General features: G+C 49.3%; 1 protein-coding gene across 1 annotated transcript; it reads right to left on the reverse strand.

The window, feature by feature from the left end:
• Positions 1-2,808: 2,808 nt before the first annotated feature.
• Positions 2,809-21,506, reverse strand: LOC128823245 (dispanin subfamily A member 2b-like). The gene is made up of 2 exons (XM_054005430.1): positions 21,088-21,506; positions 2,809-4,559 (listed from the first exon to the last, which is right to left on the reverse strand). The coding sequence occupies exons 1-2, from the start codon at positions 21,229-21,231 to the stop codon at positions 4,365-4,367; spliced, it is 339 nt and encodes a 112-aa protein (XP_053861405.1). The 5' UTR covers positions 21,232-21,506; the 3' UTR covers positions 2,809-4,364.
• Between the last annotated feature and the right edge of the window lie 995 nt (positions 21,507-22,501).

The following is a 22,501-nucleotide window of genomic DNA, read 5'->3' on the forward strand; positions in this document are numbered from 1 at the left end:
AGCAGGGTGAGTAACCCTACGAATCTCCATCTGGTATCAGCCACGGCGGCCTCCGCTCTCCGTGCAGTGCAGCGTGATGGCAATTTGTACTTATGCTCTCAGGGAGTGGGGTTTTCACTTTCCCAAAGCTGCCCATCGTGAGGCATTGAAACAACCCCGTGGCTTGTCCGCCACCTTGGTACGCGCTGCTCCCTGGGAGCTGCCTACATGGCAGTGGCATGAGATCCCTGCTCGAGGCACACCTCTGATCCTGGGCCTGGCTTGGTCACCGCTGGCAGCGTAAGGAATGCAGCGGGAAGGCTCGGTGATGTGAACCGACTGTTTGAAAGGGATGCCCGGCATTCTGCACTCAGGGCCTCTGCTCATGGGCACGGAATGGGCTGGTGCAGAAAAAGTATCTCATAGAAGGGCCTTGATTGTGGCTGGAGCAAATTGGATGCAGGGTGTCAAGGCAGTGCCACTTGCTTCCCATGCACCAGGCCTATCCTATACCCTAACTCCAGCCTCCTCCCTCCCTGCAGGACTTGACCTGTCTGGTTCCTTGCTCCCAGGTGGGACCACGGGGCTGCTCGTCAGACTCTCAGCTCAGGTAAATGGAACCCACATCCTGTCTCCTGAGGGGGCTTAGGCCCCGGAGGCTCGCTCCCGGTTGGAATATGTATGGCTTACGCCAAAGGGAGGACAAAGAAAGAGGCGGCTGGATCGCTACACAACAGTGGAGGGCATTATTGGTATTCCAGTAACATGCACAGGCCCCAGCCAAGGTCAGGGCTCCATTGTGCTCGACCCTCTACAAACCCAGTAAGAGACACTCTGCCCCAGGTAGCATCCAGTCCAAATAGACGAGACAGGGTGGGAAACGGGGCACAGACAGGTGGAAATAGAACCCAGGTTTCCTGACTGTGGTGCCAATGCTCCGTCCACTCAACCACACACTCTCCTGCCCTCAGGCTGAATGACTCTTCCTCAGCTGTACTCACCCTGCAGTTCAGTTTCTGGGGCTCTCTGGGCCCAGCGTGGGGGACATGTGTTTATGTTGCTCCCCCTCCGTTTCCTTGCTGGGCCCTTCCAAGTATTCAGTTGTGGGGACTTCCTTGCTCGCCAGCCAGGACTGAGCGTGGGGAGAAACGAATGCCTCCTTTGTCAGCAGTGCGCTCTGTGGAGGTGATGCACGGGAGGAGGGAGTGTTTCTGGGCTTGTCTGTGTGTGGAAGTTACTCCAAGGTAGGGTGTGAATTGAATGTGCTGTAGCTATTCTGGAGTAAGAAGTTCCACATGGAGAGCTATTCCAGAATAGCAATAGTAGAATCCTTATTCTGGAATAACTATACTGGCCAATTTCCCTGTGTAGACAAGCCCTTAGAGTTTTCCAGCTATCTGGCTATTCTGGTTCAGGGCTGCAATCACACTTGTAATACTTTTCCCAATGCATAAGCTTTGCTGTAATGAAGCACTGTGACCATTAGGTGGCAGTGCAACCCACAGCCAATGTAGGATGGATTATAGCTCAAAACTCTCAGTGGTAGTTGGGACGGGAAAGGCCGATTAGACCCAGTCTGTTCCCTTTGCAAGGGCAGAACGTGGTCCACAAACAGAGGACCCGTTGTGCTATTTGGCTGCGAGGTGTCAGCCTCCACCATTTATAATGGTATTGAATAGATAAAGTGTTTAATTTATAAGGGGAAGTTGCACTCGGAGCCTTGCTATTTGAAAGGGGTCACCAGTAAAAAAAAGTTTGAGAACCACTGCCGTAGAGGAAACTGGAGGCGTTGTATTTCCTGTGACTTCTGAGAAGCCCCAGTGGCCTCTTGGAATTGATTTGATATAAGGTAGTGTCTAAATTGGAGCTAGCAGCTTTTGGCCTGATCCTTCTCGTGCTTACACCAGTAGTTACTCCAAGGGTACCCTGGCTTTATCTCAGTAAGAGGAGTCTTTGGCCCCTCCTGTTTCAAACATATTCAACATGCAGCCCCCTCCCTCCCTATGAGGCAGTAACCTGGCTCAAGAAGCTGCTGGGAGGCTGAAATCTACTGCGTGGGTAGAGGAGGAATTGCATCTTCTTTCTTTGAGGAAAGAAGAACTCTAGAAAGAGATACCTGAGCCTTTCCTCTTATCTTCACAGTGGCATCACTTCCAGCCACTGTCATCAACATCTGCCTGGCTGTCACCTGGACCCAGCACTATTGAGGAAGATACCGACCGACTAGGGAGTCTTCTTGCTGAGTAGGTTAAAGCTGAATTGTGTTATCTGGCATTCAATCACCTCTGGGTATAGGCAGCAATAGAATGGGTGACCATGTGAGATGGTAAAGCTTTTGCCTTGACTGGTTCAAGTCCAGCCCATGCTGGAAGGGATGCAAAGTGACTACCAGTTGACTGTTGTTGGCTAGCCTACAAAAAGTGAGTTGGAGTGTTTACGTTACAGATTTCACTGGAAAATGGCTTGACTAAACAAGTGTTTGTGAGAAAAATTCCATGTGTCAAAATAGGGGGGGGGGAAAAAAAACAGTTTGAGAGGGTTTTTTTTTTGATAACCTGAAATTTAAAAAGAATGTAGTATTAAAATGGGGGGGATTCCCACCCTGCATGACCATGGAGAATGAACTTTCAGTCCTAGCAGAAAAGGGAGATCAAGCAAGGTTATGCTGGTTGCCTAGAGCTTCCAATGCTGCACAGCTCTGCTGTGTCTGTCTGTTGCATAAACAGAATGTTTCTTTCTAGGGCTGGTACCTTTCACCAGCATGAACCTATTCGGAGTAGTTTTAAACACGCAGGAGAGATTACACACACTAAACTAGAGCCACTGCTCTTTAGTATCGGAAGCATTTATTTACATTTTTGTAAGCTTTTTAGAAACATTGGAATAAGCTGATTAGATAACCCCCCTCTTCTAAAAAGTATATAGGCACTGTGTAAAATCCATTCTCCTATTCTTAATCTGTGCTTCTGAACTCTTCCATCAGCTCTTGTGAAGGGCAAGGTGCTGTGCTTAACAGACACAGTGAAATCGACTCGAAGAATTTAAAGTAGTTCAAGGTTCCCTATCTGCCTTTGAGCTCCCCTACCACTTTCTGGCCTTTTACGATCCATTCCCTCTCTTTTGCTTTGGTGGTGGTGGGCAAAAGGCCATACCTAGCAGCAACTATGAAACTGATCATACAAAGTGGTGGTGTCACAGCCAAAGTAAAACAGACATGTTTTTATCCCAATCTTTGTTACATTTATAACAAGAGTTGATACAAAACTTTCACACAGAAGTGATTACATTAATTAGCCCTGAACAGCTCACAGTAATTGACTACAATCATCTCCTCCAGGAGCTAGTGGGAAAACGGTAGTGGTCTTAGCTACCAGGCACTTAGTAACCTGTTTAAAGCACACAGCTTGCTAGGACTAGAGCCAGTGAAGGCTGCGTTGGGGGAAAGGGGGAGACTGGGGATGAATGTGGCTACCAGAGATCACTGCTAGACCCAAGACTTATCTTTTTATCTAAGCCTGAAAGAATTTGAGGGGAGGAGACTGGAAGAGGGGGCTGTGCCCCTGGCTCTCCATAGCCCCACCCCTGCTCCTCCTAAATGCTGACCCCACCTGCCCCGGCTGTGACTGCCCTTCAACTGCTCGCAGCCAGTAATAGCCACCACCCTGGGGGACCTAGCTCTGGGGCTAAGAGACCTGGAACCCAGGCCAGAACAGGCAGCTGTGGGGAGTCCCAGACCCTCCACCTGCCCTGGACAGCGTGCCCCAATGGGCCAAGACACAGGGTCAGGAGCTGCTCTCAGGCCCCTGGCCACTGCTGCTGGTGGCGCTGCCTTCAGGGCTGGGCACCCAGCCAACAGCCACTGCTCTTCCCGCTGTGTCTTCAGACCTGGGTGGCTGGAGAGCAGCAGCTGCTACAGGGGGGGAAGAGGCAATAGCCCCTGAAAGCTTCTCCCCCCCCCACAGTGTAGCCCCTGCCAGCTTCCCCCCCACACAGTGCAGCCCCTGCTCCCAGGTGGTGCTTTATTAGAGAACCTTGGCATGGGGTAGCAAGTCTGTCTGCATGGCCTGGAAAGATTTCAGTGCCTTTTTCTTGATTTCTTTCCATCCTAGTGAGAAAGGAGTTAGTGCCATGAGAATTATACCTAAGTAGCTGCGCTGAAGGCAGAGAGAGGGAGTCCCAATTCAGCATCTGCAGGTGTCCGCTTGATGATGATCTTGGGGGCATAAGACCTGCAAACACACTTATGACAGTACCAGCTGCAGAGGAAGTTTACTGGCTACCAGCAGAATAAAGAAGAGCGAGAACCCCCACAAAGCAGAATTCAAAGACAGATTTTTGCAGTGGTGGTTTCATCTCCCCAAGCCTGAGGGGCAGCACCATGGACCTCAGCCTAAATTGTAGTATAAGGGAGACTGGGTGGGTTGTGCTGCTTGGAGCAGCTGAACTCTCTGGATCATAAAGAATATGGTCACACCAATGCATGCCAGCCCAATCACCACGGCGAGGATGTTGATGGTTCTTGCAGTGTTGGAGGCGCTCTTCGCTCCTGCGATATCTCTGCGTGCTAGGCACTCCTCCACCTGGGGACAGAGGCAGGGGCAAATTAGGGACAACATTTTGTAAACTGCTTTCAGATCTGTGTGTCTTGTACCTAATAAATTGGCTTCCCCCCCAACAGGTAAAATAAGAGATCTGTTTGACAGGCAGGTAAGAGAAACAGGACCAGATTCTGCTCGCTTATAAAGTCGCTCCACAGATTTCACTGGAGTTACTTTGGATTTACACCAACAAAAATGAGCGCAGAAACTGGCCCATCAAAGCTAAGGTCAGAGTTTTCAAAAGCAGCCCCTCATTTTTAGACATCAGTTTTTGGGCACTCAACTTGAAACCCCCTTTGGCCTGAGAGGTGCCGAGTTCCTAAGAGCGGTTGGGTGTTCTCTGCACCCCTAAAACTAGTCCGTAAGGTATCACAATCAGTGGCTGTTCCCGAACATTTAGGCTTGACTGACTTGTCCAAGGCCATACAGCAGTCTGCTGCTCTCATGCCTGGAGACGGGAGCTTCGTGCTTGGGTAGGTCAGCTCTCCCTCCTGGGTCAAGCTGATCCAAGTATCAGAGTGTGGGGTGGAATTTAGATTAAATCTCTTCCCTTTAACTCATTTGTGTTACAATTAGATTCTACTAGGGGAGCCAAAGTCTCAGCCTCTCAAAGATACTGAGTTCATCTAGCCCAGTGGTTCTCAGAGTACGTGTAACCCTGGGGGTACGTGGAGGTCTTCCAGGGCTTACGTCAACCCAGCTAGAGATGTGCCTAGTTTTACACTAGGCTACATAAAAACCACAATCGAAGTCAGTACAAATTAAAATTTCATACAGAGCATGACTTGTTTATACTGCACACAGAAATGTAAGTACAATATTTTTATACACAGATTTCTTTTATAATTATGTGGTAAAAATGAGAGAGGAAGCAATTTGTCAGTAAGAGTGCGCTGGGACGCTTTTGTATTCTGATGTCTGGTTTTGTAAGCAAGTAGTTTAAGGGAGGTGAAACTTGGGGGTACGCAAGACAAATCAGACTCCTGAAAGGGGTACAGTCGTCTGGAAAGGTTGAGAGCCACTGCTTCGTGGTATGACCTCCCGCACAATGCTGTGGGGAAGAGTAACTTTGTACTGTTCCTTACTTCTAACAGAGGAATAACATTCCCACCCTCTGTCCAGAAAGCTATTTGCAACAGAGTTCTGCTGAAATAAGCCAGCAGTGACCCGCGTCATCAGAACAGCCAGGCTGAGCAACAACTTTGATGAATGAACCATCTAACTGAAAGAAGCCCCTTATCTGGTCTATGTTATCCTCCCATACATTGGTTACCTGACGGTTTCCCCACATACATTTTAATATCTTTTAGTGCCGGTGAGAAGGGTTTGCCGGCCTAGGAAGCAGTTGTGCAAGACTCCCCCAACTCTATTCAGTCAACACGTTTCACCTTGGGAGTAACCCGCCCCCTCCTGGAGGTGAGTTTCTCTTCCCCACCCCCTCCTTTCAAACCGTTCCAACACAGTGGAACAAATGAAACTTGTTCAGACCTGCTGAAGTTTCCATGAAACGCTATGTCAGCCAGTCACACCCCAATCCAGCAAAGTGCAGTAGTGTCACTGAAGTCCTAGTGGCTTTCACAAGGACTATATACTTGTGCTCAAGTGCTCTTCTGGATTAGGGTCTTGGAACGTGTCTACATTGGGGTTGAAGCCACCAGGGTAACTACACTAATGCAAACCCAGAGCGTACATGTGCTGCAGCGATGCAATGCACTCTTGTTTCTTACCACGCAACGTGTTTACATTTGTGCAGCTGAGACCTTAATAGACCCGGCCAAAGTCTGGAACAACACAAGCAGGGTAGTGAGCTCTCGTGGCCAACAAATGAGTATTTTTTAAAAAATAACTTTGAAAGGGTCTCCTTGCATTTAATACACAAACTAAAATGCTCCAGTGTCTATTTAGAGATTGTCTCTCTCGTCACTGTATTTTAAACCCTGTTGCTTCCTGTTTTTGAAAGCTTTATGGGTAGGGTTACCATATCTCATAAATAAAAAAAGAGGACCCTCCACAGGCCATGGCCACGCCCATTTCCCCACCCCTAGCCCCGCCCCAACTCCACCCCTTCCCCACCCTAACTCCGCCCCCTCCTCCCTCCCACTCCCAGCCAGGGGGAAAGGGCTGCCCCAGTGCTACCAGCTCCATGGTTTCCCGGGCAGCCCCCAGACCCTGCGCCCCCAGCTGGTGCTTCCCCAGCGCAGCTGGAGCCCGGGAGGGGAAGCACCCAGCCGGGGGCGCAGGGTCTGGAGGCTGCCCAGCAAACCGTGAAGCCGGCAGCGCTTGGGCTTTGGGCAACCCCTGACCCTGTGCCCCCAGCCGGGCACTTCCCCTCCGGGGCTCCGGCGGCTCTGCGTAACTTACACTGTATAAGTTAACACAAAGCCGAAGAGGAGCAGAGCCCCCGCAGCTGGAGGCTCTGCTCCTCTTAGGCTCTGTTTAAGAGCCGGGCTGCCCCAGCACTACCGGCTTCGGGCAGCCCCGTGCCTCCGGACCCTGCACCGCCGGAGCCCGGGAGGGGAAGTGCCCGGCTGGGGGCGCAGGGTCCAGAGGCACGGGGGCTGCCCGAAGCCAGTAGCTCTCGGGCAGCCCGGTTCTTAAACAGAGCCTCCAGTGGCTGGGGCTCTGTGTAACTGACACTGTGTCAGTTACACACAGCCCCGGGGGCTGGAGGCTCCAGCCGCTGCGGCTCTGTTTAAGAGCCGGGCTGCCCCAGCGCTACCGGCTTCGGGCAGCCCCCGTGCCTCCGGACCCTGCGCCCCCAGCCAGGCACTTCCCCTCCCGGGCTCCGGCGGCGCAGGGTCCGGAGGCACGGGGCTGTCCGAAGCCAGTAGCTCTCGGGCAGCCCGGCTCTTAAACAGAGCCGCCATTTTCCCAGACATGTTCTGCTTTTTGGCAATTCCCCCCGGACGGGGGTTTGAGTGCCAAAAAGCCGGACATGTCCGGGAAAAAGAGGACGTATGGTAACCCTATTTATGGGTTAGGCAGAAGCCACTGAACTGTGGGGTTTAGAAAGTTTTTGCTGCTCACAACAGAGCTGACATCTACTCTCAGCTGGGAGGAGATCAGAAAAGGCTGTTGGGAAAAACTGCCCAAAGCAGTGAATTCCAAGGAGGGGGCTGGATGAGATGATGATTTTAATCAGTTTTCCGTCCTATTCCCCATCCCTCCATTCTCAGGTCCCAGTTAACCAGCTCCTGCCAGGACCCCCACCCACAAACTGCCTGCCCATAAGTATATGGGGTCAGAAGCAGCAACATCAAATCAGATTTTTCAGACTCAAGCATGTTGAGTGACTGCACCATACAAGGCATCGAAGGCCTGGCCTTCCCCTCTAGGCCATTGCTTCAAATCTAGTCTAGGTGAGGAGCAACTACTCATGGTTACTTTGGCTGCGAACAGTCTGCGCTTGTAACCAGGAAGGTTTCGAAGCAGAGGGACTGCGAAGTTCAGCTCTGGATCTGAACATCCCCGGGGTGGGATCGATCTAGCTTTTCTTTTGTAGTCCGTCTGCCCCGGGCCTTAAAAAAAAAATCGAACATCAGAGGCTCCAGAGGGGGAGCCAGAGCAGAGTAACTACTAATGCATCCCAGCAGCAGCTCTCCAAGTATCACAATATTACTGCCAGGCTGACCTGCCTCACATGAGCAGTGCTACTCCAAGGAGGTGCAGACCATGGAACCGACACCTCCCAGTAGGCCCTATCCCATGCTGATCAAAGGGAATGTCCCCAATGGCAGCATAATAGGATATTGCTGGGGAAAGCCTGCTCTGGTCACCATGTAGCCTCTGATGGACACCTCTTTATTTAAGGGGTCAGCAGGGGCTAGGGGCTCTCCTGCCGTGCATGTGAGTCCTGTTCATGCTGGCATATCCAATGCAAAATAAGGAGGTTAGGGTGGATCTCAGGTCATCTTTGTTTTGGAGGGGCCGCATTGGGTCCAGAATCCTACTAAAATGATAGGAAGATATAAGAGTTTAATCCAACTGATGTGAGTGAGAGAGAGAGGGGTTATTGTGACATTGCTTTGCTTTTACATTCAATTGTCTATTCGCTTTATCTATTGTTACAGGTAATAACTATGATTACAGTGAGGGGGGAGGGGGATTCCACTTTACTTTCTACAGGCAACTTTCTCTCCTGATTGTGGGTCACACATGGCAATAGGGTGAGGGGGAGTGTCGAGCTGTCACTTGTCTAAATTAGACTTGTAAATGTTTCTTATTCTGGACACCAGGGCTCCAGGAATGCACCAAGAAAAGTCAGATGCATCATTGGCCGTGCTTGGAGCCTGTCTGAAACAAGGCTACACTTAGACTTCGCCACTACTGTGGGTAAGGAAATACAGGGCATGATACTGGAGGCAGCCGGCAACCTGCTAATGCCCAAGGAGAAGCTTACGAGATTTCTCACAGCTACATCCCTTAAGAAGAGGTACTTGCCAAGAGGAACAGATTCAGGGATCATCATCTTTGGTGCCCCTATACTAACTACAGGGGTGAAGGAGGAGCATCTACCACCTTGACTCGTTCATTAGGGCCGAGCAGACTTCTAGAACAAGTTGCTGACAGCCACCAAACCCACTTCCACATGTACATGACCATCTTGAGCTAAGTGAGGAGTTGAATAGGAGTTCAAGACGGGGTGTATTACTTGCAGTGACATGATACAGTCCTGCTTTAAGAATCTTGTATTAGAGACTGCTGCCATTGTCTTGATTCTTAATGTTACCCTCTCGTACAATTAAATCAGAGTTGAAAACCAGGGGCTGTGTGAACGTATGGCTCTAAAGGGTTTCATAGTGCTTAGTTCAGGGCAAGATGACTATACCTGTAAAACAAGGTTTTAAAGTCTATTTACTTTCAGCCCTGCTGTAGGAAGTCTTTCACTCTTAGTAATCTGCGCGTGGGGTGTTTATGGGAGACTTACTGTCTTCACGTAACCCTTAAGCAAACGAAGTACATAGCTGAACAACTCACTTAACCAGCTGTGCAAAGTCTCCGAGGTCCTTGCATAGCACTGTCAATATGCCGCACCCCTTGCTGTTCTACTCCCGTTGGCGTAGGTAGCGTCTACACTGAAGCATGACAGTGGTGCCTCAGGGTTTCCAGTGTAGATGAGGCTGCACAGCCAGTCAGTGGGACAAGAAGCCAGGGAGGCTAAGTTCTGAGTCTCACTCCCCAAATTAGCCTCCTCCACCACAAGACTAGTTAATAGAGTGGGGAAGGTTTCAGATCAGGAGCATTGGAAAATTCACACAAGTACACCTTAAATTTGGGGATTTTTGGGGGGGGCGCTATGGGAGCTGAAAGCCTAATAAAGCTTTGTCTAGAGGCACAGTTGTCAGTCAGATGAAATGATAAGTGTCAATTCATCTGCTCTTTAACAGGGCATTATTAAAGATCAGTGTGCCCAGGAGAGACTTCAGCCTGTAAGTTGTCCTGGTAAAGTGGTGTGAACAGTCAGCCATCTGTCTAGCCCCTCCAGTATATGAGAAAGAAAAGACAGGCCACTTAAAGTTTTACTAGGCCCAGCTGGGCTTTTCCTTAGGAGGAACTGTCCCTTCCTTATTACTTGAAACCGTCATTCTTTTGTTAATGGGTAGCTAGTTACTTGAATAAATGAAGCTGGCACAATTGCTTTGTTGTTAAACCTAGAATAAACAAACTTTCACTATCCAGTAACAGTTGTTACACTTCTGCAAAGGGATTGAGTAATGTGCTAAACCCGGAACTAAAACTTCCCCAAATCCTGGGATAGGTTAGAGCTGAACTTTCCAGCTTCCCCCTCTCTCTAGAAAACCCCTATGACGACTTTTGGCTTGTGCGGTGGCTAAAAACGTAGAGGGGGTAGACTTTGTCGAAAGATTTTTCAGAGTAGATAGACCAATGGTCTAGTTGAGGAAACCCTACCTCTAAAGTAGCCAACTCAGGTGGGAGAATTGCCTTCCTTGCTCCCCAACAGAGTGCACAGCCTGGCAAGTTCAAATCCCAGCAGATAAAGGGGTAGGGGGAGACTTCTCTCCTGCTCCCTTGGGTGATCCACCTCAAAGCATGAGATCTGAATGTTCATGTCAGAGTTTGCATAGTTACAAGCAGTCATGTCATAAAATCACTCAGCCCTTAAAAATGGCCAACCACAGAACTAAAGTGAATCAGTGAAAATGGTATGCCCACCTTTGTGTTACAGTGAGTTAAACTAGGAAGGAGGACTAGATTTGTAATCAGTAAATGGCGATTTCTCTGTCCAAACACAGGAAAAAAAAATTTCCATTGATAATTGGAATTTACAGCTAGTCTAAGTGAGAAATGCTGCTTGAAAACTTGAGTTTGATTTAAGGACATTTACTTTGCATACTTGGACATGTAATGTTGACAGTTTGTTTCTGAATCAACATCTACGGTCATTGTTTGACTCTACCCTCAGAACTTCCTGCACCTGTGAAAGTTTAAAAATCAGGGGTGGGGTGGAAATCCTTAATCCATGATTTTGGGCAACCCTGACCATTTAAATAGACAAATTAGAAATTGCTTAAAAATAAACTGGTATATGTCAAAATTATTAAAAAAAAAAAAAAATCAAGTTCAACCAAGTCTGTAGACAGAACATAAATTGATACCACGCCATGTCCTAGGGCTGTCTGCCTTTTATGTGGCCTGTGGCTGAGAGAATTTAGCCATTCAGTTTCTCCATCAAGATAAAGGTTTAGATAAGGTCTGAGAAGCAAGGATAGACCAACTGCTAAGATATAGTATTTGGTATGCTAAAGCAGACCTTGGTGCAATATTCTGCATAAATTTAATGGGCCATCAGATTGGGAAGATTAGAAGAAAACCACACAAATTGTAGAGCACCAGGTTAATGATGATAGCTGCTGTGTGCCAGTTCCATATAACAGCTCTAGTATTCTATCAGAGAGAATTTGATTTCAGCAGCCTGGAATTTCCAGACTCTAGTAACTGGAGAACAGACAACCCCTCCCCCCCCATAAACTATGTCAATTCTCAGGTGACAAGCTATTGCTGTGGGAGGGGATGAAGCTGGGATTTCTCCAAGGCTGCTCTTCCAGAACCTTTGTTGGGGGGAGGGATAGCTCAGTGGTTTGAGCATTGGCCTGCGCATTGGCCTGCTAAACCCAGGGTTGTGAGTTCAATCCTTGAGGGGGTACTTAGGGATCTGGGGCAAAATCAGTACTTGGTCCTGCTAGTGAAGGCAGGGTGTTGGACTTGATGACCTTTCAAGGTCCCTTCCAGTTCTAGGAGATAAATAAGTTAATGGAGATACCCTATTTATTTATATAATTCTCCACGTAGTGGGGAGCTTCAGATTTCAGGCCCCATAGCTGCTCTGGCAGCTATAAGGGAAGAGGAACAATCTCTTCCTCCTCCACTCCCATAGCAGGATGTCTTGGGAGACTATGTGGGTGGCTGAGGAAGGAAGGAGTGCTATTCTACCTTTTCTCCAGCCTCCTGGCTGCTGCACTAGGTATGCTTGCACAGCTCCACTCCTCCCTCAGCTTTCTGGCTCTTGAGTAGGGGGTGTCTGCTACTCTATCCCTCCTGCCGTCTCCCCTTTTGGGCCTTCCTACCTAATGACTAGACTGATGCTTGTCACTTTCACGATGACCACAGGCTTCTAAACAGCAGCAGTGAAACTGACAAGAAGGGGGTTCATTTTCACTATGGGCAGCTTGAGAGAACTCTGAGCTGCAGACTTCAGAGCCATCTGTCTGCAGACTCAGGATGACAATACTGCATTGATTCACACACCATTATCAATCAGAAAGTGTCCTGAATAGCAAGAAGGGATAGATTTTTTTTTTTTAAGCTTAGATTCTGCAGAAACTGATAGTTCTTTCCCTCTGATTTTTCAAACCCAGCTAAAAAGAACCTGCCTAATGCAAGTGTTGATGGAGAGGTAATCGGTGGATTAACAGAACAACAAGCGCGACACCAAGACTAAAAATGTATCATTCAAAAAAATCAGCAGCAAAAGTTACTCATTGGGCCAAATTATGCCCGGGTGAATTTGGCCCAGTTGTTCCAGTAAGTGAGAAATCTGACCTGATTGCACAAATGCATTCTGGGTGTGGTGCTCTATCATTGAGAGACAGATCTTTAAAACTATTCGATTACAGGCTTTTCCAGTAAAACATCCCCTATTCTAAAGTGTTTCAATTTTCATGCTTAGATTTCAAAATGTGGAACTCTGGCAGGTAAATCACCATTGTCCCCACTTTACAGATGACAAAACCAAGGCTAAACAAAAACTTAGGTGCTGCTGCTTCTGCCACTAGGTGCCCTGATTCATAGCCCAATACTGTCTCTGTTGCACCACCTCTCCTAGTCATGCAAGGAAATGCTACAGTGTTACACAATTGTTATTGAAAATTAAACTAGTATTGATTTATGTCCATGAAAATCAAGTCACACGAGGCTTGCAATCTCTCTGCTTGTTCCCAAGAGGGCTGAGCATCTGTAACTCATATTGAAGTCAGGGGGAGATGCTGTAATTCACCAATGCTCTGGATCAGCCACAGAAACAGCACTGCCGAAGATATTAGTAGATGTAATAAACACAGGGAAGTAAGGAATTCATTGCCATTAAGCTATACCCAGATACAGGTAATCAAATATATGGGGGAAAGCAATTGACCAGGTGGCTTAAATACAGAGCAGAGTTGGGAAAGATGGAGCTGGCAGTTCTGTGTGGTTTCATTAAGTACAGAATCAGAGTAAGATGCATGATAAAGGAAAATTAAGGTAAACAGGCAGTCTATAATTAAGTGTCCCTACAACAGTGCTAGCAAGTTCTGAATGTCAGTGAATGTCAAGGATTATTAGTTTCACAGTAATGAACTCGGCTCAGACATGGCATTGCTGCCTGTTGCCAGGGCCTTGAAGTGCTCAAGTCAAAGCCACTAGAAGTTGGAGGTGCTCAGATATGAAACGCAGGAGGGACAGAGCAGATGTCTGTAACGAAGGGGTCATCCTGAATTGAAACGGATCTTTGTTTTGTGTACCACTCCCAGGGGGTTCTTCACCCTTGTAAAAAGATGCCCTGCAGCTTCATGTTTAGTGTACGCACTAGGGATACAACGATAAGTCCTTTGAAGCGCTCCCACGGTCAATGAAATTGAACTAGCTGCAGTAGGGTGAAGACTTTCTAGAGCCTTAGGGCGCTGCTCAAACCCCACAGCAGTCAGCTGAAATAGATACCATTACGCAGTGAGATTTGCTCTCTGGGGTGAGGAGCTTACTGATGGTTTCCTGTCCTGTTAGGAGGTCTCTTTGAGGGGCATATGAAGGGATATTCAAGCCCATGCCTTCCTCTGAGCCCAATCCTACTGTCTTTGCTCATCTAAGTACTTCTGTAGCATCCATCACCACCCCAGTAACTGATGGGAGGTAGGGAAGTATTTGCATTTTACAGCTGGGGAAGTGAAGGACCGATCCGTTAAGTGCTAGATTCACAAAGGGACTTAAAACCCAACATTTAGGCCCCACCGACATATACAAAATCCCCACTCAGCTGCTGTTTGCTCCTCTAGGAGCCTAACGGCCCCTATGTTTCCACTGGTAGGCATGGGGCCGCCACAGGAGCTGCTTGGAGCCCTTGCTCGTGCCTAAGCCCTGAAGGGATTCTCAAGCGAAACGTTCCCTTAGCAATCTCGCTTGGGTGGCCTGCTTGGGTAGGTGTGCTGAGCATTACCTCCCCTACCCCCCCCCCCAAGACAGCTGGGGGCAAGCAGGGTAGGAATTTGAAGGGTAGGTGTGCATCCCTGGAATACCCAAGTATCCAGGGGCAAGAGCCCTAATCACCAGGCTACAGTCTCACTGACTACAAAGTAGAACAGTTTCAACCACAGAGATTGAGACGCCCACGCAATACCCCATAGCCGGGTGGGATGGGCATTTTCCTAGGTTCAAGTTTCTGCTCCAGATAAGGTAGCTCTGGGATTTGAAAACAGGACTCCCACATCCCAGGGGAGTGCCCTGCCCCTGGGCTATTGGCTGTATTGGGGTGCATCTGTCTCTCCCCTCCTCCCACGTCCCCGAAAAATGGATGACCTGGTTGAGAAGGCTAATTCCAGGAGAGAGATCATGGCTGAGACTCCCCAGTGAGGTTAGACACCTCCCTGCAGCCTGCTGTCAGGTACCTAGAGACCCTAGATCCATGGGTGTTAGGCACCTAAGACCCTTTGTGGATTGGGCCTAAGCCCCACTCCTTTCCTCTGCATTTCACCCCTGGCTGGCTTAGGCAGCTCCCTGTTCAGAGTGCTGGCTTTTGAGAATCCCTCTCTGAGGGGCCTAACTCTCAATGCATGTGAAGCCTGGGAGACTAATTTGGGGCTCTGAATTCCACTGGGCGGCAGGATACCTTTTTTAATCTAGTCCTTAGCGACTTGCCTGAGGTGACCCAGGGAGTCTGTAGCAGAGCCAGAACTGAACCCAGATCTCCTAAGTCCCAGCCCGGTGCCTTAACAAAGCCATGCCTCCTCATCTAAAACCCTGAGGTGTTAGATTTGTAAGATGCTGCGTAAAACTGATTGCTGTGCTGCTTGGCAACAGTTTTATATTTCCTTTGGATCAGTCCCCATTTGCCCATGTCATCCCTGACCACTTCCAGACAGTCTAAATCATGAGGCAGACAGGAGATCAACAGCAGATTCCACCAGGTACGTGGTGGAAGAGGAGAGGGCACTGGGCCTGTGTTTGGCCAGAGATCCTCAATTCAGCCTCTCCTCTTCCACCACGTACCTGGTGGAATCTGCTGTTGATCAGGGATTCATTGACTCGGTGAGAGATTTGCCTAGACATTAGAGCTTCCACCTCATAGAACATCACTGACAATCTTTGCCATGCTCTAGCACCTTCCTTCCAAACTTCTCCGAGCGCTGCACACTCAACAGTGGCTTAAACCTCGTGACATTCCTTAGTGGTTAGAAAGGGAGCAGTGCTTTACACAGGGGCAAGTTTTAGCCCAGAGAGGTGAAATGGCTGGCCTGAAATAGTCTCTCTCCCACCACAGAAGCAGGTCCACTAAACGATATTACCTCACCTGCCGTCTCTCTAATTTGCCTAAGATTATGCTGTCTGAACAACATCCTGGAGGGAGGCCCAGTCTCCGCTCTGAAAACTAGGGCCTTCCCGGCATTAGCGCTACGACTTCACATTTCCACACAGTTCATGGTCTTGTTTCCCCCCCGGCAAATAAAGCCATAACAGTGAGTTATTCAGATTCCTTCCTGCCCTGTTTCCTGTGTAGAAATCACACAATTACTGGCATGACGTGGAGCCTTTCATAAGCTTGTTCGCACACGGTGAGGAAAGAGGTTAGGTTGAGCATGCAGCTGCTGCTGGCACTTGCTATTGCGACACTGGGGAGATTTTGATTTGGCAGAGGAGTCCTGATTTTTAGTGGCCAATGGCACTTCTTTAAAAGTTTACGTTGCTCGTCAATAAACAGGGCCTGGGGCCGGGGCACTACTTGTTCAGTTTAAAACCAAACTGCTGCAGGAAGCAGTTTATCCAGAGGTCTTGCCCCTGCTGTACAACTCCCCCCCGCCCCCCCAACCCCCGGTTCCTAGCACACATTCAACTTATCACAGGTGCCAGTCCATCAAGAAGTGAGGTTTTTTACCCACAAAAGCTTATGCCCAAATAAATCTGTTCGTATATAAGGCGCCACCGGACTCCTTGTTATTTTACACACTGCATCACTTAGCTCAGTGGTGCTCAACCTGGGGTATGTGTATCCCTGGGGGTATGCAGAGATCTTCCAGGGGGTACATCAACTCAGCTAGAAATTTGCCTTGTTTTACAACAGGCGACATAAAAACCACTAGCAAAGTCAGTACAAACTAAAATTTCCTACAGACGATGACTTGTTTATAAACAGCTCTCTCTCTATATATATCTATCAAGTGAGTTATTTGATAATCACATGGTGAAAATGAGAAAGTCAATGGTTCAGTGACAGTGGGCTTGGACGCTTTTGTATTTTTTAGGTCTGATTTTGTAAGCAAGTAGTTTAAATGGAGGTGAAACATGGGGTACGCAAGTGTGACACATGGCCAGAAAGGGTTAAGCATCCTGCAGGATAAATGACCCAAATTCAACCTCTAGGGACATGTTATTACATAACGTTTGTATTTTTGTGTGGTTATAGATATTGTTTGAGGTTGACAGTGTAACCAAACGGTTCCTGTCTATGCTGTATTCTGTTACTTCAGAGATCAAAAAGAGATCTTAACATTTAAATGAACTGTTAATATAGTGATATCACTGTATTGATCTCGCTTTGAAATGTATAGTAATCACCTGTGAATGGTGGAAAACAGGCAAATGCCTTATGTTAGTTAATTATCAGTGATGCTTAGGAAATAGGTCCACTTCAAAGTCTTGATGATTGCCTGTTGTTGGCCTAAGGACTCTGTACTGTCAAGGGAAGGCCGGGAACTGTATAAAGGTGTCTTGGGTTCTGATCCTTTTTATCAGATCTGCTTGATGCTTTATGCAGGGGAAGCTTGAATCCTTAATCTGAGATCTCCAGTCCCACCTGGATCATCCTGAATATGAACACTGGACTAAAACCTATGGACTAACTCTGAAAGGATTTCTTGAAGCTACAACACTCCCCATCTCTACTATAAAACTGATCTCAGAATGGTACTCATGTCTGTATGTCTACTGATCTTTTAACCAATACTCACTCTTTTCTTTTTTAATAAATTCTAGTTTAGTTAATAAGAATTAGCTGTAAGTGTGTGTGTATCTGGGTAAGATCTGGAATATTCATTAACCTGGGAGGTAATGTGTCCGATCCTTTGGGATTGGTAGAGCTTTCTTATATGATTAAGATTTTCAGTAATCCTCATCCTATTTGACTTGGGTGTCTGGGTGGAGGCCTAAGGCTAGGTTGCTTTAAGGGAACTGTTTTGGCTGCTGGGTAACCGATGAGGTATTACAGAAGCTGTTTTGAGGCTAGCTTAGTGGATTTAAGTACTGGAATGCCCACCAGCTTTGGGTGCCCCAGTCTTTGCAGTTCACCCTAAATCGAGTGACCTCAGTTGGCTCCCTGGGACCCCGGTCACAGCAAGACAAAAATCAGAGTCCTGAAAGGTGTTTAGTAGGTCGGAAAGGTTGAGAGCCACTGACCTAAATTATAAGCTTTTGGGGCCAGAGACTCTTCCCCCCACCCCCCAAGTCTGTCTAGCACCGAGCACAATGGGGCCTTGGTTCATGACTAGGTCTCTTAGGCACTACCCCAATACAAACAATTATTAATAATTAGACGCAAGCCAGCTCAGTTGACATGGTGCTTAAAAGAGCAGCAGCCCTTCTATACTAGAGTTCCCAGAGTCGATAACAATGGTGCAGATTCTTCAGTGTTATCAATGTCAGGTAATTTTGGCCAGATTTATTGAGAGAGAGAGAGAGAGAGAACGAGAACCTAGACCAGTGACTGAGCCCATCTGGGTTCCATGATTCAGCAGGTCCTGGAGTAGCAGAAGCTGCAGCTGGAGGAGAGAAAACTGCTCCTGCAGGGGGAGGAAGTGGAGCCCAAAAGGGCTTGTTGACCGGGACCATAAGGGGCTCAATATGGTCTGATAGCATCTTCCAGGATTCAAAGGGGTTTCTTAGGAAATTGTTGCCAATTGACATACATTATTCAATTTACATGTACTAGACAGGGAAAAGGCCTTCTCATCATGGGATGTATCAGAGCACTGTGCTGAGCACCAGGCTGTCGGGTTTCCCCCTGCGGATTGGCTTTGTCTTCCCATTCCCTTACTGGAGGTAAAAAGCCATAGCAGCCTACAGCCAAAGGGCCAGGCCAGTCTCTGAGGATTATGATCAATTTAAAGTGGCCTTGCTCTTTAAATTTGAACCGACTCCCCAGGCTGATCGGAAAAGATCTTGGGAGGGGGAGGGGTTGGGGTTCTAAAGAAGAAGGGGAGGACTTAGAAGGAGATGGTGACTCAGCTGGGGCATTACCTCTGCAAACGGGGCAAAGGCGGGGGGGGGGGGGGGGTCTCCCCCGAGAGGAGCTGTATGAAATGGTTCTTAAAGGAAGCCCAAGGGGATTGGCCCAAGCCTGGGACCCAGGTGAGGGGAATATGCAGGTGCAGCTCAGCGAGGGGGAATGGATAATCTGGGAAAGGGGGCAGCCCCAAGCTGACTCAAAGAGTTAAAACTCTTCCGGTCTCTGGGAACAGGTCACAAGTGAACAAGCTGCCCAGGTTTCACGCGCCAGGGGGCTGGCTGTGCTGCACGGCTAGCTAACATACCGACCGTCCAGCTGGAGAGCCAGCCCGAGTGGCAAAGGTCTGGCGTTTACCAGGGTATTCAGCCTTGAGAGGGAGGGGAGTTCCACAGCCTGTGCATCAGGCATACAATGTACATGTGGCTGAATTCACTCGGCCATCTGTGCACAACTTCTCTTCCTCATGGGAACAGAAAAACCCCATCCCCAATGCAAGTTAAGGGGGACACATTGTAGGGGTGGAAGGACACTAGCCTGGCCCCATACCCTAGTAGAACCCCCAGGGGTGAAATCACATCAAGTGCTGGAAGGGAGATAGACATGGAAGAAAGCTGCCAGAGGTAGAACCATTTGCAGAGCCCTTAGTTCTGAGTGATCTTTACTGGGGTCTGGGCTATCAGGGGCCATTGCAACTGAGATTTCATAAAGAGGTGATTTGGCAAGCTTGGGGCAGAACAAACAGAAGGCTTTGTTAGCCCACAGGAGCTAGGAGGAAGGTGGGGGCAGCTCCTCCTCACTGCTTGTAAAGAGCAGGTCAGCTCAGAACACTTGCACAATGCCTGGGAAACGGGAGAAATGTGTCAGAGCAGGAAAGGGGAAGGACTTCTGCACAGGACCCCACAATCTGCATCACATTGGCTCTGATGCACTAGGCTAAAGGCAGTGGCCCAGGGCCAAGCCACTGCGTTCTGTTACTGAGGGGTTATGCAACCAAGGATTGCTACAGAGGACACAGAGTTCTGACCCATAAGGGGATGGGCACAGAGAGGACTCTGGCTCTGGAGAGAAGAAGGAAAAGGTTTCCCTCCCCAGGAAGGGAAAGGTTTCCTCATATGACACACAGCGCCCAGGGGTGAGGACGGATATCCTGAGAAGGCATACCAAGAATTGGACGGGGGCAGGTGGATCCTTCCCAGCCCTGAATTTGGGTAACCAGAGCCCAGCAGGCAGTCAAGAATAAGGGATCTCATTCACAAAGAATGCAAAATTTGCTCACATACAAAAGTTACTCATAAAACATCTCTGTCAAGACATGCTCCAGCTGGTCTCCACGCAGCACAGTCTCACCGGAGGGGAGCTGCCCTAGAGAGATCTTCACAGAGCAACTCATGTTCTATAACGGTAAAGTTCTGTAGCCTTTTACAATGTCCACCTGCAAGGCCATCTCACACCTGAGTGCAGCAAGCAATCTAGCATACCCTGGGGCTGCTCATCTAAGAAAGCCCGAGGCATTTCAGCATCGGATTTCCCAGCCCTCCTCCATGTCTAAGCATGAGGTGCAATATTTGAACCTTCCTGCAGTTTTGGCACTCCGGGGGTTATAAAACCATCGGTCAGAATACGCCATTATTTCATCACACGCAGTTTCACCAAAATGAACAGTCTAGTTCATAGATGCCCAGACAAGGGCCAAGAAGAAAACATGCAAAAGTCTCACCAAGAGAAATTTTAGAGGCCATAAAAAATATCCACAGAGTGATTCATTGAGACTGAGGCCGCCTTTATGCTACAAACTTTGGGTTGAGGCAAGTTACGTGGGTCTCAAGGCCTGGCAGTCAGTACATGACTGAGGCGTGTGCATACTGGTGTTGATGTGCAGGGCATGAGGCTTAAAGGGTTCCAGGCAGTTTGGGGCCCCCCAGCCACGGAGTTTTAGCAGGGAATACATCCCCAACGCCCCTACAGCCACAGGAGTATTAGAAATACACAGAATGCCACTCACTCTCAGTTCTGAGGAAGAATTCAAACTCAGAGCCCCCTCCCACCCCCTAAAGCATGCAAGCCAGCTGTGCGGCTTCAAAGGATAATTATTAAATACCCCCCAGACAGCAATGCAGTCTGCACACCAGCGTGAGAGGAGGCAAAGTTTGCTGGAAACAAGAAAAAACCCTACTTTAAAAAAATAAATAATCATGCACTGAACTAAAACCGTGTCTTTAGAAACTAGCAGGCTCCATTTGCACCCCACCCTGAGATAAGGGAGAGGAAAACAAACGGGAGGCCTTGCCCCCCAGAGCCCAAACGCAGGGAGGGAAGCTGCAGTCTCTGCAACGCCAGCATGCAGCAAAGAAACGGGTGGAGGGGAAGCGAGGGCTCCAACCCCAGGCTACCCCCCGGGCCAGGCTTACCTCTTCCTCTCCAACCCCCCGTCTTTGGGCGCTTCCCAGAGAGGAGCAGGGGAAGTTTTCATGGGGCGCGGGTCTGCTCCAGCAGACACCCCCCCCCGGGCGGGGGGGCCCTTACCTGTCCCGAGTAGAAGACCGCGACCAGCCCCAGGGGCAGGCAGCAGCAGAGGATGTTGAAGATGGACCAGTACTTGTAGGAGGGCACGGAGTCGAGGTTGGGGATCTCCAGGCGGGCGTAAGGCACAGCGCTGGGGGGGTCCATGGCTGGGGAGCCGGTGCGGGATCGGCAGCGAGGAGCGGCGTGGCGTGGCCCCGGGCAGCGGAGAGGCAGAGAAGGTGCGCGGGGAAGGCGAACAGCTGGAGATCAAGGCGGAGGGAAGCAGCCCAACACCGACGCAAACAGACCCTACTCCCCTTTCCCTACTTTGGGTGTACGGAGCATGCCCAGTAACCTTCGCTGTTGCCACTGCCCTCACTTCTGCTTATGATTTGCTGCCTCCTCTTTGGAGGGGTTTAAAAGGATTAAGGGGGGGGCTGTCAGGGTCTGAGCAGGGGGCAGGAATTTATTGGCCAGGGGGGCTTAAGCTACTGTAGCTAGCGGCAGAAGAGGGGCTGAAGGGGAAAACTCCGGGGCAGCACAATCTCCGGAAACCCACGTGCGGGGGCTGGGCGCGTTTTAATTAGTGCCAGATGGCCAGACCCTCCCGCGGAGCCCCCCCAGGCAAGCCCCAAGCCTGGGCAAAGTGTGGCAGGGAGCAGTAGGGGCTGGGAGCTCCTGGCTGAGCTGCCAAGCCTTGGGGCTAGCTGGCTCACCTGGCCCAGCTGCGAGAAGCGGCTCCTTACGGGAACAGACCGAGGGAAAACCCCTTAAAGGGCAAGGCGGCATGACAAAATGAATTGCCCCAAGTTGCCTGGCGGTGCAGCCACTGCGGGACTTAGCCGGCTTTTGCACGTCCACACCGCGCTCCTTGTGTCGGTGCACGGCCTCACCAGGAGCGCTTGCACCAATTGCACTGCCAGTGTGAGATGGCTTCTGCACGGCAGCACCCGGGTCGGTGTCAGCAACGCAGGGTCTACACTGACACTGCCTCGATCTAACTACATCACCCTGAGCACGACCCTGCTGGCAGAGGTGGAGTTATGAAGTCAGTGTCCTGGGCAAGTTACATTGGTGGGAGCGACATTTTAGTGTAGACTCTTACAGAGTTAGGTCGACATAAGCTGCTTTACGTGGACCTCGCTCTGCAGTGTAGACCATGGGCAGGCTCAGGTACTTAACCTGTTTCTGGTGAGATTGTTAGATACTTGTCTAATGCCCCACAAAACAATCCAGGGGACACGGGGGAGAGACAAGGGCCTCCTGTGTAACTTAGCCTTGTGGTTGGGTCCTCCCCTGTGATGCAGGGGACTCTGTTTCAGTTTCAGCTTGGAAAAGCAATGACTTGGGGGGACGTGATAGAAGTCTATAAGATCATGAATGGGGGGGAGCAAGTAAATAAGGATGTGTTATTTACCCCTTCATGTAACCCAAA

The sequence above is a fragment of the Malaclemys terrapin genome, chromosome 15 (assembly GCF_027887155.1).
Source record: "Malaclemys terrapin pileata isolate rMalTer1 chromosome 15, rMalTer1.hap1, whole genome shotgun sequence".
NCBI lineage: Eukaryota > Metazoa > Chordata > Testudines > Emydidae > Malaclemys > Malaclemys terrapin.